Below are 24471 nucleotides of genomic sequence, written 5' to 3'. Positions count from 1 at the left end.
TACAAGGCTATTCCCATGTAGGCGCAACACACTTTACAAGTGTAATACCAATCCAGCAAGCATGCAACACACACTCACAAATGAACATAACTATACAGAGAAAAGTGTTGGTAGCTGGGATTTGAAGTCACCATAAAGCCAGTGTCGGAGGCAGTTGCGTACATCAGTTCTCTGACCAGCTGAGTCTAATGAAGTGGACTACCATACAAATTTCCGCCCATGTCTGGCGTGCACACACAGATTGTTGGCAGAGGTGTCGCCTCAACACAAAGACCATGCACAACAGTTCACAAGACATCAGAAGCTTTCTGTCCAGCTGCTGATACCCGTTGATCCAGAATCCAAATTGTAGCAAAGCAGTCCAAGATGAGAAATTGTCAAATTTGTAGTGATGAAGTGGAGAAAAAATGCTAGTCAACAAAAACAAGTGACAAATGGTACAAGAAACCTTTACTCCAGATATGTTTTGATCTGGTGCTTTTTAAGCTGTCGAGCACTGGTAGAAGCTTCCTCAGAAAAGAAAAATATCTCAAACGATAGATCACTAGAGTGTTTTTATTTTGTTTGGTTCTTTTTTAAAAGAGCACCAAATCAACAATCAACAAAAGTCACAAATGGAGGCCTGTTCATTACAAATGGAGGCCTGTTCACATATGTTGTAATGCAGATCTACATAGTCATTATGAATCTGTGATAACAGCAGATGAAGTTAGATGTGGAAACAGTCTTGTCTGTAGATAAAATCATCAACATGATACATGATACATTGGCAGTGAAGCAGAGTGAATTGCACCATATGACCTTCTCACCAATGAATGGCACGAAGAAGCCATTATAAAGAGGCTGGCTTTCAATGGGACAACAAAAGTCAATAGTTGAATCAATAAGGCCGCAGACAAAGAGATCAATCAAACAGAAAGACAAAGAAGCATGTAACAAATAATAGGGTGAAAATCACAACAGATCATCGGAGACAACATATACAGAGAGCTAGTCCTTTCCATCCAGTTAGACTGTAAATGAAACAGGGTAGGTGAGTGAATTGGTTATGTATTGCACTTATAACAAAGTACAGCTGAAAGAGGTGCAAGTATTTTAGAGCCATCCTTTCTAAAGTTTGCAGCTGCATGGCTAAGTCAACATCAGGATTGCAACAGCAACAATTGACAGGATTTGGCAAGATAGCAGCATTAAGTTTATTACCAGGTGCTAGCTGAGCAATCCATATTCTGTATGTTTGTTTGTGTTTAATGCCATGCCAGCAACTAATATTATATCACAGCGACCTCCCCAGAACAGATGCGAGACATGGGTTCTGGCATTCAATACCAAGAGCCTCAGAAAACCAAATCTCCTACATGGAACACAAGACAAATGATTGTGTTCAAAGCATGGTTGCCATCCTCATGCTATCAGGAAGTTCTTCAACACAGAAGTTGTGCTAAGCTCAAGGCATATTTTATTTTATAATTCTTGCTCAAGTCTGTTATATGAATTGGCAGCAATAGAAGTGAAGTCAGGTAATGAGGATTATGACAAAGAAATTAAGCTCACCTGAACCATTGGATGTTGGTGTGTGGCATGGATTCCAAGATGTAGTCCCAACGAGAAGACCAGCGTATTTGATTATTTTGCTGAAAGAAGAAGGATAAACAACTAAAAATCATTCACATTTCCCTGTATAGCTGTCTCTGCTTGTTCTGTCAGTTTATGGGTGAACAGTCTCTTGTCCTCCCTGACAGACCTCTTCATGTGGCAGTTGATTCCCAATATACAGCTCGGAGATCTTCCTTCTCTTGTTGATCTTGACAGGGAGTGAGCTTCTGTTTTAGTTCCTTTCTTGATTCAATCTTTGCCCAGGTCTCTGGGGTCATCCATTCCTTGTGTTTTCTTTCCCTCTTCCCTAGAACATCTGTACAGGTTCTTCCAAATGCTCTTGAGTGTTGACCAGTGCTCTTCCACTGATTCTTCTGTCAGTACTGAAAGGGCCTTTTACTTATTCTTGACTTCACAGTTATAAATGTCCCTTGTTTCCTTGTTCTTGGGGTACTGAGTATTGAACTTGAGGTGTGGTCTGCCTGCTAGATCAATGAAGGACTTCAGCTTTATCTTGAATGGCTTTCTTATGCCTAGTCATTTTCCTGTGGTGAATTGTCTTTTTAGAGCATCTTGTTTCCTTCTTCTTTCATCACAGATGAAAATTTTTTATAGTTATTTTCAGCACCGAAATGCAAATCTAAATCCTTGCTCTCATCATCATTATGGAAACTTCAGCACACCATGACTGCAGTTTTTGACTCTTCTTTACTTGCTTTTCTTCTAAACTTTGATCATTTTGATCAGTTTGGTTTCAGATCAAGTTTTTTAGCATGACTACCCATTCTTTCAATAAGTTTTGTTATTAAAAAAAAAAAATCAGGAACAGCATGTTTTTAACCCACTATAGATTTCTGTTAAAATCAGGAGCAGCACAGTCTCTATGGGCATTGTAATGCTCTTTTTTTTTTTTGCCTGCTTGCTACTCACTATAACTGACACTGAAGGGTAATTTGATGCAAAATCAAGACTCCATCCAAGAAGATAGAGTTTCAAGAAAGAGTGCTGTACATTTTACCTCTTAAAAAACACTGATATGCTTGTTTAATTTTTTTGTTTTGTGTGAATTGCAACTGAACATTTGTAAACTCTGAAATATCACTGTTAGGGAAATCCTGATCCATTTGAATTTACAAGGCAATGTAGAAATTATCTGTCATATGTCCTGCCCTTTTATAATTCTTTGTACAGTAAAACCTACTGTCTGCGCAACCTCTGACCAGTGGACACCTCCCAGGTCTGGACACTTTTGGCTGCACAGATCAGTTTTCAACACCAAAAGACCTTTGGCGGGCAGACACCTGCTTAATACAGATGTGGACAGAATTTTTAGGGACAAATGTAGTCAATTTACTCATCACAAGCTTTCATTGCACCAAATTTTTGTTTATTTTTTTTCTATAGATCAGAATATGTTACAAACTCTTATCCTTTGTCTCCTATGCATTCTGCAACACATGGCAAAAACTGTGTTGGAAAATTTGATTAGCTTTAAAACTCTAACTTTTTTTCACCTGTTTTCAAACCATATTTAAAGACTTCTTCTATAGTTGCTAAATAAAAGCAATAAATACAAACTTCCCTTTGTCTACTCAGGTAAGAAAAAGATGATAGATCAGATCTTTTGAACTTTTATTGGATTTGTTATCAAATTTCTTTTACACTATCTCATAGCTGTCTTGTTTGTATGTGTAGGTTTTCCTTTAAAAATGTGGTGACCTGACAAGCGCACCAGTCTCATAAAGACAGTTTTTAACTAAATGAAGGGTGTCTTCACATTGGTGATTTTACTGTACTGCCAATTTTTTGAACAGCAGCTTGAGCTTTCTAATGTCTGCTCCAAACTGTCTCAGCTCAGTTAATGACAGTTAAAGTCAATATTTCTTCATGAAATCTGGAAAGACAGCTTTAATTGTTTACCAGCAAACTTAGTAATCTATCTACTAATTTACTTGAATAGGCATGCTGTAACTTCTAAACTTTAAAAAACCACCTCTGAGTGGGAAAAAATGTCAACAAATATAAAAAAAGACCTAATTAGCAGCTACCTCTATTGACAGGTTAATTTTGAGGTGTGTTATAAGTGTTATAAATACAGATTTTCTGCTTGGGAAACTAGGTTTCTTTAGGATACAACACAATACTTTGCTAATTACTAGTAAAACAGTGCCTCTCTAGGTATTGCAAATGTTCAAGCCCCTTTTCTTTTGTATTCTGACAAACATTTTCAGTTTCCCAGCAAGTTTTCCTACTAACTGAAAGGTTCATGTTGATAAGAACTAATGCTACACTGCTACTTTAATACTGTGGTACAAGATGCCAGAAACTCAAAGCTATCTCCACTGAAACACAAAACCAAGCCCACCAGATCTATAGGTTTTACACATGTCTGACCATACTGAAAATAAGGACCTTTAAGGGACTAGCAAACTTATTATAAGGATCTTCAAAAACACTTTCATAATGTGCATATTTAACTACATGATACAGATTAAAGAAGTGTAACAGGGGAGATGTTTGTGCACGCTGGACCCTGCTCAACCCCAAGCTACCACAGATGGAAAATATAACCTGAGGCACAATTTTATTAGCCATTTTCTTTTCAAGGCTGAAGAAAGCCAACACCACGCTCCTTATTTCAACTCTATATTGTTTTTAACTGTTCCAAGTCTGTTTTAATTGTGCTTTTAAAACAGCTTCAACCATGGAAGAAATATTTATAGATATGCTGCAAAAATTCACACTGTGCTTTTGTCTTTTGTGTTATTCTTTATACCAACATAGTTGTCAGTAGTTGTAATTATAGTCAACTGACTAGTCTGCCTGCTCTTCATTCTCTGCAGATTTATGACTCTGTGTTTGTTCCCTGATTCCTCTTTGTGTCTTCTATGTTTGTCTTTTATTACTTGTCTGCATTATTGTTTCTCCTCTCATATTCTGTCCATGTCTCCTACTTGTCTTAAGCTCTAAGAACATGCTCCTTCGTGAGCATAATTATGCGCCATAAAAATCACACATTACTTTTTATTATTATTGTCTCTTTTGTCTTACAGTATCCAGTCTTTGTAGTCTTATTCTTTCACCGGTTCATTGACAGAACAATGCTTTTCAAAAGTCCTTTCTGCAAAATCTTACTTCTAGCTGTACATCCAGTCCAATCAATCTTGCATTCAAGCACTGATCCAGTATAAAAGAATGTTTAATTTAACTTACAGTCCAGTAAACGGAGTATGTGTAGTTAAACCGCAGCTCACCCTTCAGAGTGCTGCCTTTCAAGCCCAATACTGGAGCACTTGCAGCACATGCAGTATCTGCAGACTTTGTAGGATGTTTGATGCTGTAAGCATTGAAAATTGAACAATAAAGACATTTTCTCACAACTCATTCAGTGGCATAGGAACCAGGGTTGTAAGAGGGGATGCAGCCAGCCCCTCAAAAAAGATAATGAAGGGACAAGAATGTGAACGTCATTCCCTGTAAGCATGGAAATTCCCCCCCCCCCCCCAAAAAAAAAAAACCAACAAAAACCAAGCATCTTCCTATGCTACTGTCACTAGCTAAGATTTTAAAACACCCATCCATTATTTACAGACTTTCTTATATTTTAAGAGATATCCAAACAGTGTTAGAGATTTCAAATTAAATACAGAAATATTAACTAAAAAAAAGGGAAAAGGAACAGAAGAAAGAAATTGAGAGCTACCTCAAAAAGAAGTAAATAAGCTTACGAGATGAAATAAAAGATGATAGTGATGTTTTGAAACAAATACAAGGATAGGACATTTGAGAAAGATAACTGCATACAATTTTCTGAGTAAGGGTATACATGTATTCAGCGTGTAAAGAGTTGTGTAAAATGCCTTTTAATGCTTTTATACATGTATTCAGTGTGTAAAGAGTTGTGTAAAATGCCCTTTAATGCTTTTAAAACCCTAGATCAATAGTTTAATGCAGTGGTTCTCAACCTGTGGGGCGTGCCCCCCTGGGGGGTGCGACGTGCTTACAAGGGGGGCGCGAAGGTGGTTTCTTATACCGGTATTAGTGAAATTAGCTTACATTGCTGGCTAAGGGGGGCGCGCGGACGTACCTTTGTTCGTCAGAGGGGTGTCACAAGTAAAAGGTTGAGAACCTGGTTTAATGGCTCTAATAGGTTGTTGAAAGTATTTTTGAAAGAATGAGGATAGAACCAATTTCCAGAATTTGTGGCTGTTTCTGGGTCTCTCTCCTTCCCCCCAACCAGGCTCAAGGATTCTAAGGTTATTTTAGATTTAAGTTGGGAAGAATATTAGGATTGTACAGCAAATATTTTCATGTCAAGTCAATATCAGTTAGGGTTAATACTGTTACCATATTTAAAAGTAATGTCTAATCAATCAAGTTGCCTATATTCTTTTTCTGTCTCATGTTGCCTATGCTGTTCTTGGCTTTGACAATGTGGAAACCTCTGGTAGGGCAACATTTGGCATGCAGGGACAAAACTTAGCTGAGCAAATGGTGTTCTCGCATCACAGGTTTACCTTAACATCATGCATACACTGACCTCTTAACTTTTAAGCCCCCCCCCCCCACCACCACCACCACCACCACCACTCTTCACTCTGGATAATGAGTTTTTGGCCTGTCCTCTACAAATAAAATACTAATGTACTGATCAGCTATCATCTAATAACTAATATTAGAAGTCAACATACCTTCGAGGTACAACTTTGGCCGATACTATACGTCCATAAATACCCTTTAGCTTGGACCCCCAATCCTCGAGAGAGCCAGGATGGTAGGTGATAAGCAAGTCCACATGGTTGAACAGGTAGTATGTATCCTTTTCCGTAAATAAAGACTAGGGGAAAGAGAAAAAAAATCATTTTACATTATTTATATTATATGTACATAATTTACTTTACATTTATAACAAATTATGGAGCAATAAAATATGGCTTACATGGATTAAAACTATGGTATAATATATTCTTAAAAAAATGCATTCTTAACAGAACAGTTGCTTTGTTCTCCACTGCTTTCTTGCACAGCCTCTTAATTTAGTTCATGCTTATAAGTTTCTGTTGATTGTATGCTACATTCTTGCTCCTTGCTTTGACCTATTGATTCAAATCCTTACCAAAACCATTAATTACTCGCTGTTAACGGGCTACGTTCCTCTCTCCTTTAAACATGCCACCGTCAATCCACTATCAAGAAGCCTAACCTAGACCCTAATGACCTAATGCCCAGTCTCCAACCTTCCTTTTTTAAGATTCTGGACCACACCTCTGCCCACACCAGTTTTCTCACTGTCCCACATATAAGGTTCAGCCATCGCTCATTATCTTTCACTGTCCTTAGCATTTGAAAATCCCTGCCTATTTCTCCCTGCACATCCGAGATGCTATATGCTTTCCAGGACTTAAGACCTATCTCTTTTGGAAATAGCTACTGTAATCAGTTTACCTTGACTTTACTACTTTCTCCAACTTCTCTCTGTGTTCTTTCATGTTCCTGGCAATGTTCACTGTGCATATGTGTTTGTATGATTGCTGATTGTGATGCCCTTCTCTGTCATTCAGTATCACTACCTCCTGGCCTTTAAATTTTGTGAAGGGTTCACCTTCATGTGGGGAAATGCGCTATATAAATCTTGATATTATTATTATTAACAGCACACTGTTTAGGACTTACATAGGGACTGTACTAGGTTTTATAAAATTGTATAAAGCATATTCAAAGATGATGCAAAAATATTCAATGTGTTCACCATGGAATTTGACAAAGCTGAGTCAATGCTAAAATGACATTTTCAAACAGATGACCATGATGTCACTTGTGTTTTTTAAGTCTACAAGACTACTTATTTAATGAACATTTTTTATGAAATGATGGTGATTTAATCTTGTGGTCTGTTTATTAAATGCTTTTCCAAATATAACAGCTACTAAAAGGTCAAGATCCTCCTAAATCATGCTTTATTCTTTTTATGCCAGCATGTTATAACACTACATTATTTTCAAAATGTTTCGAACACGTTAAATAAGTTTCAAATAAATCATGTAGTTAATTAAAAAAAAACAAACTCACATTAATCACACATGCATCTTTTCGTCTCTGCTCTGATGTGACATAGCACCCCACTGGGAATCCTGGCGAGCAGTAGACTTGTGCACCCTCCACCTGATAGCACCAGGTCAATGGCATGTTGTCTATAATCCTAGAAAAGAAACAAAAAGCAAAACAGATTCTGAAGACCTCTTCTGCGAGTCAGCCACTTCAGCTTTCAACAATACAAGATCATCTATAGCAGGGGTGGGCAATTAATTTTCCCAAGGGGCTGCATGAGAAATTGGGATGGTTTTAGAGGGCCGGACTAATATAGTTAACTCAGTTTTACCCAATACTGCATATACTGCGGGCCGGTCAGAGACCTTTATTTAAGCATTAAAAAAAAATCCCCCCAAATGCGAAGAAAAAACAAAATGAAAGTTCATCTACAACAAGTTGAAAAAGGACAGTCTCAGTATTGTAAAAGGCATACCATGCCAGCTAAAAGTATGCATACACACAGTCAAAATGTAGCTATTTCAAAAACTTGCCAATGATGCTGGTAGTTTAGACTGATGCCTTTCTTCAGAAAATTGAGTTTGTTCACATCATCTTTATTTTCCTCCTTGTATACCTTCTGACAGGCGGTTTTGCATGTCTCATTCTTGTTGAATGTCAACTGAAAAAAAATGTTAAAACAATGATATTATAAGTCACAAAATACATACAAATGGTTATTGACAGCATGCCACAGCTATATTTCACACCCCTGAAGGACCACCAGATAAAAATCATTTTCTTCTTTAAATGACTTGACCGAGCTCACCAAAAGATGCTGGTTTTCTATCTTTCTATGAATGTTTTTTATGATAATCTTAATGAGAAAATATGAACTTTTTTGTTCTTCTTTTATCTGTGTTTATTGTTGGCTGGTGCAGGGTATGTTATTGAACTTCAAAAGGAGTGGCAACTGAAAAATGGCTGTCAGTTTAAATTGCTTGTTTAATCATCGTGTTTGTTGATTACTTTTAAATTCCAAATATCACTGATATTTTAGATCTAGTTCAAATTTAGCTGTGTTCCTCACCTTTTTTTGCTCTGACTGGATGAACCCTTTTTTCCCAAATGTGAAAGAAGGTAACTCAATCTTTGAAAAACAATCTCCCCAGCTCATACAGACCAGTCATATGAAGAACAAAATTTAACTCTGGTAGACCTTTAACAAGGTTAAAAGTGATTCTTTTATGTTCTAAACTTATAAAATATTAATAAGGAATGTAACAGCTTTAACTTTTTAAAGCTGTTAAGATGTGAAGTAATACAAAACGTAGTGACTAATCATTTTACTTACAGAATATTTTGATGGTCGAATGCGCTCTCCGAAAACCACCTGACCCAAATTTTCAACAGGAGACTGTGTTTCATCCACATCAGTACAGAAATCAAAGCTAGTTCAAAAAAAAAAAAAAAAAGAAGCAAAAGATGTTTTATTCTGAACACTTCTGTTAGGATTAAGTTCCTATTACTGCTACATACATGTATATATGATATACATAAGTGCATGCTGATGCAAAGGATGTAATAATAATTAATAATATAATTTTTCAGACTGACATGTCACCCTTAAACTTAATAAAAACTTAGTACCCATCATGCACTAATGAGAGAACTTCAGGAATGGAATCAAATGTTTGTTAACTGAGTGCTTAGCTACTATTTATAGGTCATACATGATTTCTTCCTGTTAAACACTGGAAGAATTTTATAAAATATTAGGTACTTAGACCTGTTTATCATTAGGAAAATAGCATGTAATCTCTCAGGATAAAACCTGTAATCCTAGGGAAAAATCTGTAATCTTCTATTCTGTCTTACCTGCCCCTCTAAAGGTGTTAAGCTATGGTTCATGAAATAAAACCCAACTGGTTGATTAAGACCACTCTCAGTTAAGACTTGATTTTGGTGGATTTTAGCAAGTCTTAATAGGGAGGTTCTACTGTATTGTAGAACTAAAAATTTCTTTACTGAACTAGCTTTAAGCTTGTTTTTTTCAGTTACATATTCAGAAATGGGATCAAAAAAAGATTGTCTATCTGGAACTCCAAGGCGTTATCTTTACACACCAAGATCTGTATCTTTAACACAAATGCAAAGTCAGTCCTTCTGTATGGATGTGACACATGGCGTGTGACAAATGTCATCACCAACAAGATACAGTCATTCGTTAACAGATAGATGTCTGTGCCACATCCTCAACATCAGATGGCCCAAGAAGATCTCTAATACAGACCTTTGGGAGAGAATCAACCAAAAACCTGCCAGCCAAGACATCAAGAAGTGGAAGTGGGGCTGGATTGGTCACATCTTGCGAAAGCCAGCCGACAATTTAACAAGACAACCTTTGGGCTGGAACCCACAGGGAAGGCGCAGGGTTGGGAGACCCAGACAGACGTGGAGGAGATCAATGCACAGAGAGGCGGAGACAGCTGGCATGGTCCCAAATGGAAAGGGACGCCCAGAACCGGGTCCAATGGTGGGGTGTGGTTGCGGCCCTATGCTCCACTGGGGGCGAATAGGAACAAGAAGAAGGCTACCACACCAAACTGGGTCTAATCAACACAAATCTTGCCAGAAATCCAGTTTATAAATAAAAAAAATAAAGAATCTAAGCATACAGATCACTGTTCCATAAGCATAAAGTTTGAGTGTTTTTTTGTACTGAGAATCGATTTAAAACTTCTGATCTCACCATTTCCAAAAGTCAGTGACCAGATCTAGAAAATTCTAAATTACAACCAGAAAACAACTAACTAAATAATGCCAAGAAATGAAGCTACAGAAAAATGAATTCTTAAAGGCGGAACTTCTTTAGATTTTAGGAAGAGAATGGTTTTGCCCGTGCGAGGGAAGGTTGGAGTGCACACAGTGCTGAGAACTAGCAGTCTTCTCCAATTACTATCATTCAGGTACTCCTACCTTCATTTGCCTGGGCAAAACCATTTTAAAAACTGCCCACAAAAAGTTCCACATTTAAACAATAGCTGCAGCTACCTACACAATTGCACAAAAAAAAAAAATTGACTTGCCTTTGTAAGACTGCCTTGTATACAGCAATCTTAGCACTAATGCTGGCTTTCATAACAACAGACTTTGTATCAATGCCTATGAGTTAAGGAGGTGGTTTTGCTGTAGTTAAAATTGTTTCTTTCATTAGTATAACAACTATCTTAACATGAATTATGTGAATGAGGAAAAGTGGCATGGTCAGCTATGGAGATTATTGTTGCCCGCTTAAAAAATGACTTACAAATTGTTTTGGGCTGTTAGAACTTATTTTAACTTGAGCTCTACATCTTCCTCATTGTTGTGATCCATAAAACATGGGTGTATGGTTTTGTGACTTTGTGTGGGGGTTTTTTTTCCGAAAAGTTGTGACTTTTCCAATAAATTTAATTTTCTATCAGGCCCTTTAAATAAGTTTTCAGCTTTGGAGGCAAAAATTTTACACTAATAGTTAACTCAGATGACAATAGTTTTGAACTCTCATGTGTTCAAAAATGGAATTCTGGGCAATTTCTACAATGCAATGTTCTCTGCTGTTATGCTCCAAAGTTAAATTCTTTATGAATTTATGGCTGTTCTGTTTAGCCAACTTTGATAAGCTTGGTAAAAATGTTCTTCAGTTTTCACGATCTTCTGAACTGTGTCATAAACTTTTGCCAGGGTATAACAGAAAAATAATTTTTGGTGTAACTACTAATAGTGGGGGGGAAAAAACCACCATTAACTGCAATTGGTGAAATTTACATCTTGAGGACTTTCAGAAATACTTACCTGTGATATTCATACGGGATTACAGTTTCAATGGAGTTCAGGCGATTCACATAAACAGCAATGCTAGACTGTAACAAAAGGCAAAAATTCTTAATCATCATATTTTTCACATCTGGTAATCTGGATCTCTAAAAACTTATTTCGAATCTGTAAGGAAATGGTTTCAGTACAAGGCACCACCGACAGCAAATAGCTTATGGAGACATTATAAAAGAACTAAGCATTAATTTAAAATTGTGCTGGTGTCAATATTTTTTAAATCACTTATCCAACACTGGCAAGAATGTATAACTTCAACCGAAGCAAACATTTTTATCTGTAAATTCTTGAGAATAAAGGTCACTAAGAGATTATCTGTGATAAACATTATTAATTTTTCACTGCTCACAAAATTTAAGTAACATGACGTGCCAGTGAGTCAACCCAAAGTTTGTCTAACACAAGTCCAACATTTATCAACTGGCTGCATGTTATACCAGACCACCCTAGCAGATGCAGAGCAGCAGTTCCAGATGACAACAGAGACTAAAATGAACTGTCTCCAAAACCCAATGAAGTTCTACCTCCTGAGCTATAGGGCCTACAGAAATTGTACCTGTTTCAGAACATCAAGCAGTATGTCCAAGAAAATGTGAAAGACTTAGTCTGTCCTGATTCAATTGTTGAACAGCCGTAATGTGCTGTCATATGAATAAGATCAGCTTTAACATAATAATGCATGGTAAGATGGACAAAAACCATTTAAGGCATGCATAAACTGGTAAACATAGAAAGTGTTAGCACAGTAGCGTAGACAAAACTGTAACCTGGAAAATAAGCACAGTTTGTTTCGAATGGGACAACCATTGGAAAGTGAGGAAGAAGGTCAGCACTTGTGAACAGTCTATAACTACCCCAACATGCTGATGGTTCCCTCCAGTATTTCAGTATGGAAATTCTTGAACAGAATCTGGCTATTTCTCAGTGATTGTAAAACTAGCCTGATGATCTTGCTATTAGAATTCGGCTATTTTTCAGTGATTGTTTCTGAGACCAGTGTCGTGAAAGAGTGTGGATAGGGCTGTAGTGTGTGTTTGCACATCTATTTTACTCTAGATATGAGCTTAGGCTCGTGGTGGCTGTGAGGCGTGATTGGTTGTGGTGTGTCAGGTGGTATGACTGGCCAACGGACAGGACTGGAAAGAAAGATCGAGAGTTGCAGGCTGAGCGTTTCGACTAAAAACAGAAAGATCTAGACGACAACCTGGGCTTTTGTGCTAAAACCTCTGAGGGGAAGACATCCGTGACTTTCGCGTCTCAAGTCTTTGTGTGCAGTTGTCCTTCCATCAAGCTTCAGACGAAATAACCTCTGAGCGGAAAAGGACATCGTCCTCGAAGGTAAATGAAGCCACACAGTCGTCCCTGGCGTGCAGGAGAGCAACTTCGTTGGATCTGATAGCCACGTAACGGCTAGCTGGGCTTCTGCTTCAAACCACAGAGAAAAGGACATCACGCTAGAAACGGAGCTAAGCCTCACCGTCGTACCTGCACGTACACAAGAGCAACTTTGTTCGACCTAATAACAACTCAACAAGTTGCTCCAGCCACCGGGATCGGTGCGGCGTTCCATGCGGAGGTCGTCAGGACTACTGGCGACCTTTTGAGGCGCACCTTCTTCATACTCCTCTCGTCGCGCACCAGTCAACAGAAGACCGAAGTCTCGGAACAATATTTCTTCTGTGGCGCGACCAGAGGTCTCCATACGACGCTAGCAGTGGCCAATACAAGTGACCGTTGTGTGTGTGTGTGTCCTGCGAGACTAAGTCCCTACACAACCAAAGCTTGACACAGCTAAGTGGCGTATGCGTAAGGAGTGTATGGGGAGAGTGTGTGAGCAGAGAGGTGTGTGATAATTAATTTTAAGGTTAGATCTGGCTCACTAGCTATCTGGACCAGGAGTAAGGGAAACAATTAGATACCGGGACGACCTTTACAACGAGTTAGGATAGAGAAACACGTAATATATAAACCCACCTGTTCTTGTGTATTCTTCCTTTTGTCGTTTGGCAATAATAATTAACGTTCTTTTAACACACTAAATTGCCTCGTGTTTTCATTGGGGTATGCGTGCTTGGGGGCTCGAGCTAACTAAAAGATGATAATTAATAAGCAATTTAGTGTGGTAGCACGCGGTAAGTGTCGACGGGATTTGGTGGGGGTCTAGACGGTGTGTTGGGCAGGTAATAGAAATCGTACCCCCCTACCAAATCTACGGACCTCGCCCCAGGTTTGCGACACCAGCAACCATTATTTATTATGTTTGTATGTTTTTCTTTTTAGTAAAGCGTTTTGAGCCCACCTTTAATGGTGGGGAAAAGTGCTATACAAATAAACATTATTAATTTGTCATTTAGATAAAGAAGCAGCCATAGATCAACCTGCAGAACATTTTGTCTTGTTATTGAATAAAACTGAAACTGTGAATTAACAGAACAACACATAAACATGATCATACACACACTGGCAACATGATCATACACAAACTGGCAGAAAAATTGTTTTTTTATGTGTATTTTTTGTATGGCACATCAGTTATCTATCCCTTCAAGTATGTCAAGGCATGCTGCTTTTTTCATGCAGCTATTTTCTACTCGATGTCCCAAGTAAATAAAAATAAACACATAAATAATTTATTAGTATTATGTTGTTTCTGTGAGTGTGCATGCTGACTGGAATCAAAGATAGTAAATACTACAAGATGGGTTGTACAGGATTTTCCACAGTGACAGCAAAGCAAGCGCCACCCAACAGACCCATAAAGGCAGCTAAAGGAAAGTTTTGAACTAGTGGAGACTCATGTATTGCCTCATCTTTTCTCTCAAAGATCATAGAGAAAGTAGCTTTGACACAGCTCTGGGCCTTCTTACAAGAGCACCAGCTCATCCCTCATGCTCAGCAGTATATAGACCTTTTCGATGTATCGAAACTACTCTACAGCGACCACCGACATACTATCTGCCCTTGACAGTGGTGATATTTCTATCTTAACTCTACTGGACCTGCTTACTCCACTCGACACTATAGACCTCGCCCTGCTCCACTTTCTTGTGGTGTCCCTCAAGGATCAGTACTCGGCCCAGTTCTGTTCATTCTGAATGTGAAACCACTTTCACTTTGCATCCAGTCTCACATTTCTCCTCAATTATATGCTGATTATATGCAACTGTAATGCTCCACTCCACCGGCTGAGTCTAACTCTGCTATCAGCACCACAGAAACCTGTATTAATGAACTCAAAGACTGGATGGTAACAACAAATTTAAACTCAATGATGATAAAATGGAAGATCTATGTTCCAGAAGAAGAAATCCAGCTTCATTCGTTTGTCCACCAAATCACATCAAGGTGGGTGAAACCAACATTACCTTTGTCTCCTCTGTCAGGAATCTGGGATTCATTGTCATCGCAGACATGACTCTTGCTAAACAAGTCACAGCTGTCTATCAGTCTTCCTATTACGAACAACGCAAGATCAGCAACATCTGTCACATTCTGTCTACGGGCGCTACCAACACTCTTGTCTGTGCGTTTGTTCTAGCATTAAAGTGGTTGGGTCTATTAAAGAAGAGGATGGCGATTACTGTGGCTACATTTTAAAATGGTGGGCCGAAAAGAAGCAAAATTCATTAAATAAATGGTTAGTAAAATGTTCGAAACACATTTTTATTATAAAATGTTATAACTACTGTCCCTAATATCTTTTGTAACCTTTAATTTATGTTTAGCAACCGGCAATATCTAACCATTTGAAAAATAAAGCATAGCCTTTTTACTTTTACTCACCGGACAGTTTACTTGGGCTTCTTCGCAGTAAGTGACTGGAGCTAATCCAGGAAGATAGAAGCTGTAAACGGTTTCCAAAGTAACCATTATCGCCAGGCAAGTATACACAGCTGCCATACTTTCTAATGCGAATGTCTCTCAAAGAAGTTGAAATAAATGGCTACGATAACTACTTCATAAAGTGTGGTGTTTGATCCTGCAGCTTTTCGAAAGGTCTTTACAATAGATGTATGTCGTTTGATAACTACATGTACACAAAATGGCGCTTGTACACGTCAAGTGAAGGATTGTGGGTGCTTAGCCTCCCCTTAGGTGACCCAACAGACCCGTAAGGTTTGATGTGAGCGAGAGTAACTCGCCCTTAGTTGTACGTAAGCAAAGCAGTAACTGTGGCAAACAGGATCAAGACTAAGCGGCTGTGTGTTATTAAGGAGGTGGTGGGGGGCGGTCATTTTGCCGCAAGACCATATCGCCCCTACTATTTCGTCCTACACCAAAATCAATTCGTCCCACGTAGGTCCATTTCGTCCCAAGACAGAAAAGTCAAATCGTCTGAAGCCCAAAGGCAATCGATCAGCGATGAAAAGAGTAGCCACATCAACGTTAAATATTACCAAAAGTGACATACGTTGTTCACACTATAGATACGCAAGGCGCGAAGCTAGCCAAAGCGGCCTTTGGAGGTCCTACGCCAGGGGTGTCAAGCTCAATCACACAGGGGGCCAAATCTCACATCATACACAAGGTTGCGGGCCGACGTAATTATTATTTATATAAGTCCGATAACTTTTTATTGAACAGTAGAAAACTACACTTTTTTGTTATTGATTTTATTTAAACAAAATCATACATGAAAACAAATTAAAAGTAATAACAAACCAAGGCTTAGCAGTTTTTTGTTCTTAATTTACTTTGTCAGGAGTGGACATTTGGCAACATATATGTTCCTTTAATTATGTTTGGAGTAATATTTTGTCTTGTACGTGGCGATTCTCAGGATGGACAGCAAGTGTACATCAGTAAGGCGACTCTGTGTGATGTTTTGTTGATCTCCATCACAGAGAAAAGTTGCTCACACAAATATGTGCTGCCAAACATGCTCAAGATTCGAGCCGCATGTAAACGAAGCTGGGGCATATATAGTTTGTGGGAGGATCGAATGAGTGAACTGTGTAGGCCCCATGAACTGACATATTTCCCCAATCAGCTGAAATACTCGAGTGAGAATTTTTCTCCGACTTAGCCACCGCACTTCTGTGTCATACGGCTAGGATGCGGCATGCCGCCCAACTGTGAAAATTTCTTGCACAAAGGACTGAAACAGGTGGTGATTGAACCCTTGGGCTCTGATGAAGTTGACGGTTTGTGTTACAGTGCTCATTACATGCACCATGTTGAGGACTTTAGCACACAACGATTCTTGGTGTTTTATGCAGTGTTATGCTATCAACTCGATCCCCACTATAATTTTCTTGGCTATGTGACCCCATCCTTCCAACTACCCAGCCTGCAAGAACTCTTGGGTCCCTCATGGGACCTCTTCGGGAAGAAAGTTGGGTCCCTCTCGGGTTTTGGAGGCGGGACCCTAAGGGGACCTCTTAGGGAATTCCCACGGGTTCCCATGTTTTCCCACGAAAGACCCACCCACCTTCCCACCGATCACCCATGAGAAGTCGTGTTTTCCCATCAAATTCCCCACTCCCACCTTGCTGCATCCCTCACCCTTTCTCACTTTTACTTACACTGGTACACAGGCTTGCACACCATGAAGAAAACATTCAACAGCTTTTCAAAATCTCGTTTCCTCACAACCCATAAATAGTAGGCAAGAGATATCATTAAACAATTTTATTATTTACAACAAAAAACTATTTTAACAGTTTATATTATTTAAAGCATTAAAGTTGTTTTTGAACATAAGCATTCATCCAATTATTTACATAAAAATTACAGTCAATAATTTTTACCCCATGAAAGTTATTTTTGAAATAATTATTTATAACATAAAGTCAAACAATTTACATAAAAGATAGAAAAATATGACACCAAAAATCGATCCATGAGTGGTGGAATCCCTGTAGAAGAAAAGAAAAAAGTTACAATGTATTTACACATTTTGATTTTTGCTGTGTAAGTAGAACTAACCTCTCACATAGATGAAAGCTTAACTCTTTCTTTATGCACTCAACACAGGTGGCCGCTCACTTGTTATGCAGTATTCACATTGGGCTGATGCATTGTTGTAATTTTGTTTAGGCCTATTGACGATTTCGGAAAATTATGCATGCAGATGACCTTCACCCCACAAAAAATCTAGACCACTTCCGGTTTTGATGTTTACTGTTGATGCACGTAGCGTTCTTCGACCATGCCGGCTCTTAAAATTAACAATGATAGTCGATTTTGCTGTGTACCTCAGTGTACAGTTAAAGCCTACAAATGCCCAGGATTATCCTTTCATATATTTCCGAAGGATGAACAAATGAAGAAGCTTTGGCTTGTAAGAATTCGGAGAGACGAAGGACCACTCTTTCGGGTAAGCATGATCGAGGTTTCAAATTCCCTATCACTATTAGTCATTTTCTTCTTTCGCAACATCACTTTTTTCCATGCTATCTGAATCATCGTTAATCTTTCTAAATGATTTAAAATTCTGATTTCAGAATACTTATTGTGTTCGTAGTTTAAACTTACAGCATGTGGGCATAGCCATTTCGTATTACCGAAAACGCATTACATTGTATTATTAAGTGTTATTATATTAAAATGCACCAGAAATGTTCAAAAAGGTGGACATATATTACAAGTATTACAACTTATTTTGTAGTTAAACCTATATATCTTTGCTGCTGCTGCATGACTAATTAATTGTGAATCAGTCGCCATTTATTTACACTCTATCATACATAAACTAATTTAAACATAAGGATTATTAGTTTCACAATATAGTCAACAGTGATTAAAAGTAATGTCGTGAATATCATTTTAAAAACGGCTTAAAGACAAAATCATAAGCATAAAATCTTACATGTTTTTTGGTAAATGTTTAAGTTAACAACACATGACTACATGTTTTTTTCTCAGGTCAGAAATTGGACAAGGGTTTGTAGCAGGCACTTTGTGCCAGAAGATTTTCGCCCTTTGACCTTAAAAGGAAAACAAAGGAGACTAAAATCAGATGCTGTACCAAGTTTGTTTACATGGAACAACTTTCAACGTGGAAAAGAGAGAAAGCAGCCTGCAGTTCGTCATCCCATTTCACAAGCAAATACCAACACAAATCAGAGGTAAACTTTTGTTGCATTGTATTAATGAATGATCTTGTAATGAAAACAGAGAGTGTGATTAATTAATCATTTTTCTTTATAAGGATATTGCATTCTGTGGTTGTTTTTTTTTTTTTTTTATTGGTATGCAACTGTGCTACAACTGTCTGAATTGTTTTGTCTTTCAATCCCATTTATTGTGAACTACCTGTTTGCTTTACACAAGATGAGAATGCGTATTTTAAAGAAAAAAGTATTGATCAGTTCAGATGTGTAGTGCATGGAAATCGCTGTCCAAATCTTACATAGAAATAAAAGGTAAATGCAAAGTGATTTTTACAAATCAAATTTAATATCATCACTGTTAAAAAATATGTAATAATATTAACACATTATAACAGTGGTTCTCAAAGTGTGGTCCGTGGACCACTAGTGGTCCGCAGGCATAAGTCAGGTGGTCCCCGGCTGACAGTCGTCATATGTCAGCAAAGTGATGTTTAAAGTGATGCATTCCTTTAATTAACATTTTAATTACAAAGAACGAGGTACGCAGTTTTATGTCATCTTATTACTATACTACTTTTACAAAAGTACATTTAGTTTTGAATTGTAATGAGACAAATGCGGCAATTTAAATTTGAAATACATAGTACAGACTGATTTTTAGGCCTTGGTGGTCCGCCATATTTTTTACTTAGGCCTTGGTGGTCCGCCATAGTTTTTACTGAAGTAAAGTGGTCCGCGGTCTGAAAAACTTTGAGAACCACTGCATTATAACAATAGAAATTGTGTAATCATTATTCAGATACTTTGACTATTAACAAGTCTCAAAACATATTTTCAGTTTACAACTCACAACTCAAATCACAAAAAAACACAAAACACTCACATTCCTAGTGTATTCATGAGATGAACAAAAAAGATCTGTATATCAAAATATCTTGCAAGTGATCTGTCATTTACTGAATTAAGTAGGTTCACTTCTGCTCATCTGATTGCAGAAATTACTGCAGGTTAACCCCTGTCAAATATTGCTAAGTGAATTGTGCAAAATCAGTCATTTCATGTAGTAAAATGATTTTCCTTTTTATCAGTGAAAACAGCAGACTCAGAGCCTGCAACAGCAGACGCAGAGCCTACAACAGCAGACGCAGAGCCTGCAACAGCAGATGAAGAGCCTGCAGCAGTAAGCATCCCCTCTATTGAAGAGCAGCTCTCCAAAGAAAAAGAAAAAAATAAAGCTCTTGAAGAGAGGGTACGACAGTTGGAACAACATGTACAAACTTTGGAGAGCAGTAGCAAAATTGAAAAATTTGGATTAGAACGGTATGCACATGATGATGCTAAAATACAGTTTTACACTGGATTTCCCAGTTACAAAGTATTAAAAATATTTTATATGTTTCTTGAGCCACATGCAAAAGGAATGTACCAGGCATATGGCAAATCAGGCGAAAAACTTTGCATGAGACGTCCAAATGGAAATATGCAGCTTATTGATGAACTGTTTATGTTTCTTTTGCGGCTGAGACTGGGTCTATTAATAACAGATCTCTCAGATCGCTTTGCAATTAGCGCATCCTCTGTGAGCACTAAAATCAATGCGTGGGCAAATTTTTTGTATACCATTCTTGGCAGCATGAATATCTGGCTATCTAGGGAAGAAATAGACGAGTATATGCCAGATGACTTCAAGGCTACTTTTCCAAAAACAAGAATAATTGTAGACTGCACTGAGTTGTTTATGCAGAACCCTTCTTCATTAGTGAGAAGCAGTCAGTTCTACTCCAACTACAAAGGTCAGGCAACACTCAAGTCTTTGATAGGTATATATCACCACATGGGTCAGTGACCTTTGTATCCAAACTTTATTCAGGCAGCATGTCTGACTCTGAAATAACGCAGCTTTCTGGCCTAATTGACTTGCTGGAACCTGGAGATTCTGTAATGAGCGACAAGGTTTCAACATACAAAATATCCTGGCAAAGAAAAATATTTCATTAAACATGCCTGCTTTTTTATCAGGAAAGGGTCAGTTTTCTGAAAGTGAAGTCACAGCCAACCAAAGTATCAGTTCACTACGAGTACATGTGGAGCGAGCAATCCGCAGAGTCAAAGAGTATAAGGCTTTTTCACGGAAAGATTCCTTTGACCTTATGTGGTAGCTTGAATCAGTTATGGACTGTAGCTGTTCTCCTTACAAACTTTAACCCTCCTCTTGTCACCAAATATGCACCCAATGCCTCAGATGATCCTGATCAAGAAATGTAGGCTATGGTATACTACCAGTGGATGATATCGAGAAAGATCAACACGGAAACCAGCTGTTTTCTTATAGGTGATAGGTAAAAAAGAATGTATCAACTGCATTTTTTACCCCATTCCAGAAATTTTGATCAAAGTTTATTGTCTCCAGGTGGCAAGCATCTACGGACCACACAAAAAAGTCACACCATTCTAGACCTGTTACAGCCAGCTGCATTTGTATCTGATAATAGTAACGGTCACTTCTTTTAAGCTGAAGCTTTCCATTGACTTCTTCCAAATAGGGTAGTTCCTCAAGTGATCTTCTTGTGGACATGCTTGGACACTTTATTTCTAACAGTCCAAAGGGATCTTGTGTTCTGGACTGGTCATACACTTTTCTATCTGGACTTGCTGCCAACCAGAATGCATCTGGGTGTATGATAATTCCTGCTGGATACAGGTTGACAGTATTTCCCTTCATCTAGACAGATAATGAAAATAGTTAAGTTACTTGTGACCAGAACAATAGAATATGTACATATAGTGGAGTATAATTAAAATTTTAGGGCTTCCCATCATGTACATTAAATTGCATGTGTACATTAATAGAGCTCCAAATCACACCAAGATCACAATATTAAGAGATTGGTGTGCTTTAGATCCAGTTTATTTAAATATACTTGTTAAATATTTTTCTCTTGTAACTGTTAAAATAAATAATCAGATCTGCATATGTGCTTTTAGAAAATAATTTAGTCCTGTAGCTGTTTCTGTGTACTCACATTACTGTATGCCTCAGCTGCCAGAGGCTCATTTTTAATGCCATCTTTCATGGCCTGTGTCATTCTTGTCTTTGAAGATTTAAGTCTTTTAGACAAGGCTTGGAAATCTGAAGAATCAATTTTAAGAGGCTATTAATTATTATATGATGAGCAAGAGTAATTTATCATGTATGACGACATAGATGTGTGTATATATATATAAAATGCATGCAATTAAATTCTACTCCGAATGGAAAAAAATGTTCTGGAATCATTTCTTACAGAATAAACAAATAATGAAATTTATCTTTTGTATGGTCTTAAGAGGCTATTAATTATTATATGATGAGCAAGAGTAATTTATCATGTATGACAACATAGATGTGTGTGTATAAATATAATGCATGCTAAATTACTGCTTATTCTACTCCAAATGGAAAAAATTGTTCTGGAATCATTTCTTACAGAATAAACAAATAATGAAATTTATCTTTTGTATGGTCTTGTCAAGTATAAATGTCTCTTTTGTTAAAGCATAAAGTTCTCGTTATGCAGATCTTGTACAACACAACAAATAAAATTCTTAATAAAACAACAGGAACTTACTAGCTGTGGCAGCTTTTAAACTCTCAACAAGGTGAAGGGCAGATGGAAACTCTGAAGACAATGGATTGTACCTGTATGTACTACAAATACTACGGTCTGACTTCTTGTCAGACTTAAAACTGTGGATTTTGATTTCATCCACTGCCTCCCCTCTTATCTTTTCTCCTCTGGGGATGTGCCATGTCTGGGGCAGTGATGTTTTTGCAGCATCCTGCAAATGAGAAACTGATGTAGATGATGGAATATTACATAGCAAAGAAGTAATACCTGCTGGCAAATTTTTTTCTTAATTTTCTATCATTTTGAACATAAGAAACACTTGATAAAAAATATTTCACCTAGAAATAGTCTCAGACCATCCCTCTTCATTATCAAGATTACCTCAGGAATGTAGTTTGCTCCTGTTATCTTAAAGTGAGCAAGCTGGTAGAGCAAGCCCACAATGTGTCCACAGTGCCCACTTTGCCCATTAGCACACGTGCAGCATCCATTAGAGATTGCTTTTGTGGCACTTATTGAGACCTGGTAACCACAATAAAACAATTTCAATTTAACAGTGTTTACTTTGATGAAAACATTATCATAGAATTTTCAGAAAATGCATTAGGAAAAGAAAGTTTATTATACTATCTGTCCTCTGTGAAATTGTGTTTCACTATGCCTTTTAAACAATTATTTCAGCGAGAAGAAATTTTTCACCATCACTAACTTCAAGTGTGTGGGGAATTCCACTTTTCGTGTATGACCTGTAGCATCGAGATGTTGCTCGACACCCATCGTTGTTGGTATTCGGTGCAACTGTATTTAAAAAAAAATAATAATAATAATACATCCATGTGCAGAAAAAGCATCACAGGACCAGACACAAATGATAAAATACCTTATATAAAACAACATCAAACAAGTAAAAAAAAAGCCTGGATAGACACCAGTTTACCGCAAATGTAAAAAACAATGCACGTTTTACCTTTCACTGCTTAAAATTAATTTTATCTCACCAAAATCTACCTCAGTATATGTTGTAATATATTTCTGATGTAAGAATATATTTAATTTTTTGCAATTTTATTTATGAGACTGACAGTCAATGGCACATTCAGACAAAAAGCTGGAATCACAATTCCACATTCACTCTGCCAAGTGTCTGCTTACCCCGAACGTCGAATATATATTTCTCGGCGAAATAATTGTATCCACGCTCGTGATTGCGTTTTGCCGAGCTTCTGGAACTAAATAATTCAATTTCTTTGAAAGAAATATCTGGTACGCATTGCAGATTTCGCGAGAACACAGATGGAGTAGATGTTTCAGCCATGTTCGCGAAATGTAAACAGGAAGTAGCAATGGTTTCCCGTTTCTGCGCATCTCTTTCCGCGCACCTCATTACGAAAAGGCGAATACAGCTCGTGGTTTAAAAGAAAAACTTAATAAATAAGATAGTTTAGGCCTTTATGAATACAATTATCTCCCTTACATGACGAAGGACGTACGTTTGAACGAAAGTCTCGCCGATATTCTATACTGGTGTCCAGACACTTAATCCCCAACGCTTCAACCTTAAAATGAAATTTTAACTATAAAAATTATGAAGCCAGCGAAAAATTTAATTGCAATTCAAATAATTATTTTCATATAAACATCACAATAAGTTTTACAATTAAAATACTTTAACTAATGTTGTAGATGTTCAAATGACGTTGAAGTTAATAGCATGATTTAAATATTATTAATGTATTTCAATATTTATTTTAATTGTAAAACTTATTGTGATGTTTATATGAAGATAATTATTGAATTTCAATTAAATTTTTCGCCGGCTTCATAATTTTTATAGTTAAAATTTCATTTTAAGGATGAAGCGTTGGGGATGAAGTGTCTGGGGATTAAGTGACTGGGAACCTTCTACACTACCTGTCCTTTTCGATGGTACACATTGTGAACATCATGCATCTGAAACGTCGAATAACAAAAGAAAGAACATCCCAGAGGATATTCCTGCTTCAGATGAAGGAGAATTTGGCCACGAATGGTGCAAAAATGGTTTTCATCTGCTCCCGAATTTTTTGTTTGAAATGTGTAAAAAAAAAACATTTTCCAAACTTCACATAATATACCTAATTTTGGTTGGATTATCATAAAAGTGAGTTCACAAGCAAGATTACGGTAAAATTGTTCCACTTCTAAACATTTTGATCTGTCATAATCAATTTAAATTGCTGTTCTATCTTGTTTAGTTATTTTTTAATAATTTTTTGAAAAAGGGTAAATTCATGCGTACAGGGGTTTGACCGCCTTTAGCCTTGTGTAAA

At 37.5% G+C, this 24471-nt stretch overlaps 3 protein-coding genes across 3 annotated transcripts in view; 1 reads left to right on the top strand and 2 right to left on the bottom strand.

Annotated features, from left to right (window-relative positions):
* The window catches only part of LOC112555267 (transmembrane 9 superfamily member 2-like), a 35859-nt gene extending 20266 nt beyond the window's left edge, over positions 1–15593 (bottom strand). The window contains exons 1-8 of the mRNA XM_025223591.1: positions 15283–15593; positions 11461–11528; positions 8978–9074; positions 8178–8305; positions 7666–7795; positions 6288–6433; positions 4810–4933; positions 1555–1634 (exon numbers count right to left, since the gene is read on the bottom strand). Of these exons, the coding sequence (XP_025079376.1) occupies positions 1555–1634; positions 4810–4933; positions 6288–6433; positions 7666–7795; positions 8178–8305; positions 8978–9074; positions 11461–11528; positions 15283–15399 (890 nt within the window). The 5' untranslated portion in view covers positions 15400–15593. The remainder of the gene's footprint in view (positions 1–1554; positions 1635–4809; positions 4934–6287; positions 6434–7665; positions 7796–8177; positions 8306–8977; positions 9075–11460; positions 11529–15282) is intronic.
* Positions 15594–19457: 3864 nt separating this feature from the next.
* LOC112554828 lies at positions 19458–20713 on the top strand. The gene is made up of 3 exons (XM_025222881.1): positions 19458–19491; positions 19643–20374; positions 20574–20713. The coding sequence occupies exons 1-3, from the start codon at positions 19458–19460 to the stop codon at positions 20711–20713; spliced, it is 906 nt and encodes a 301-aa protein (XP_025078666.1).
* Positions 20491–23675, bottom strand: LOC112555598. Its single transcript, XM_025224029.1, has 6 exons — positions 23315–23675; positions 22872–22960; positions 22544–22684; positions 22163–22373; positions 21578–21684; positions 20491–21276 (listed from the first exon to the last, which is right to left on the bottom strand). The coding sequence occupies exons 1-6, from the start codon at positions 23544–23546 to the stop codon at positions 20881–20883; spliced, it is 1176 nt and encodes a 391-aa protein (XP_025079814.1). The 5' UTR covers positions 23547–23675; the 3' UTR covers positions 20491–20880.
* Positions 23676–24471: the final 796 nt, after the last annotated feature.

The sequence above is a fragment of the Pomacea canaliculata genome, linkage group LG14, assembly GCF_003073045.1.
Source record: "Pomacea canaliculata isolate SZHN2017 linkage group LG14, ASM307304v1, whole genome shotgun sequence".
In the NCBI taxonomy this organism is placed as follows: domain Eukaryota; kingdom Metazoa; phylum Mollusca; class Gastropoda; order Architaenioglossa; family Ampullariidae; genus Pomacea; species Pomacea canaliculata.
This window is presented reverse-complemented; position numbering and strand designations above follow the sequence as displayed.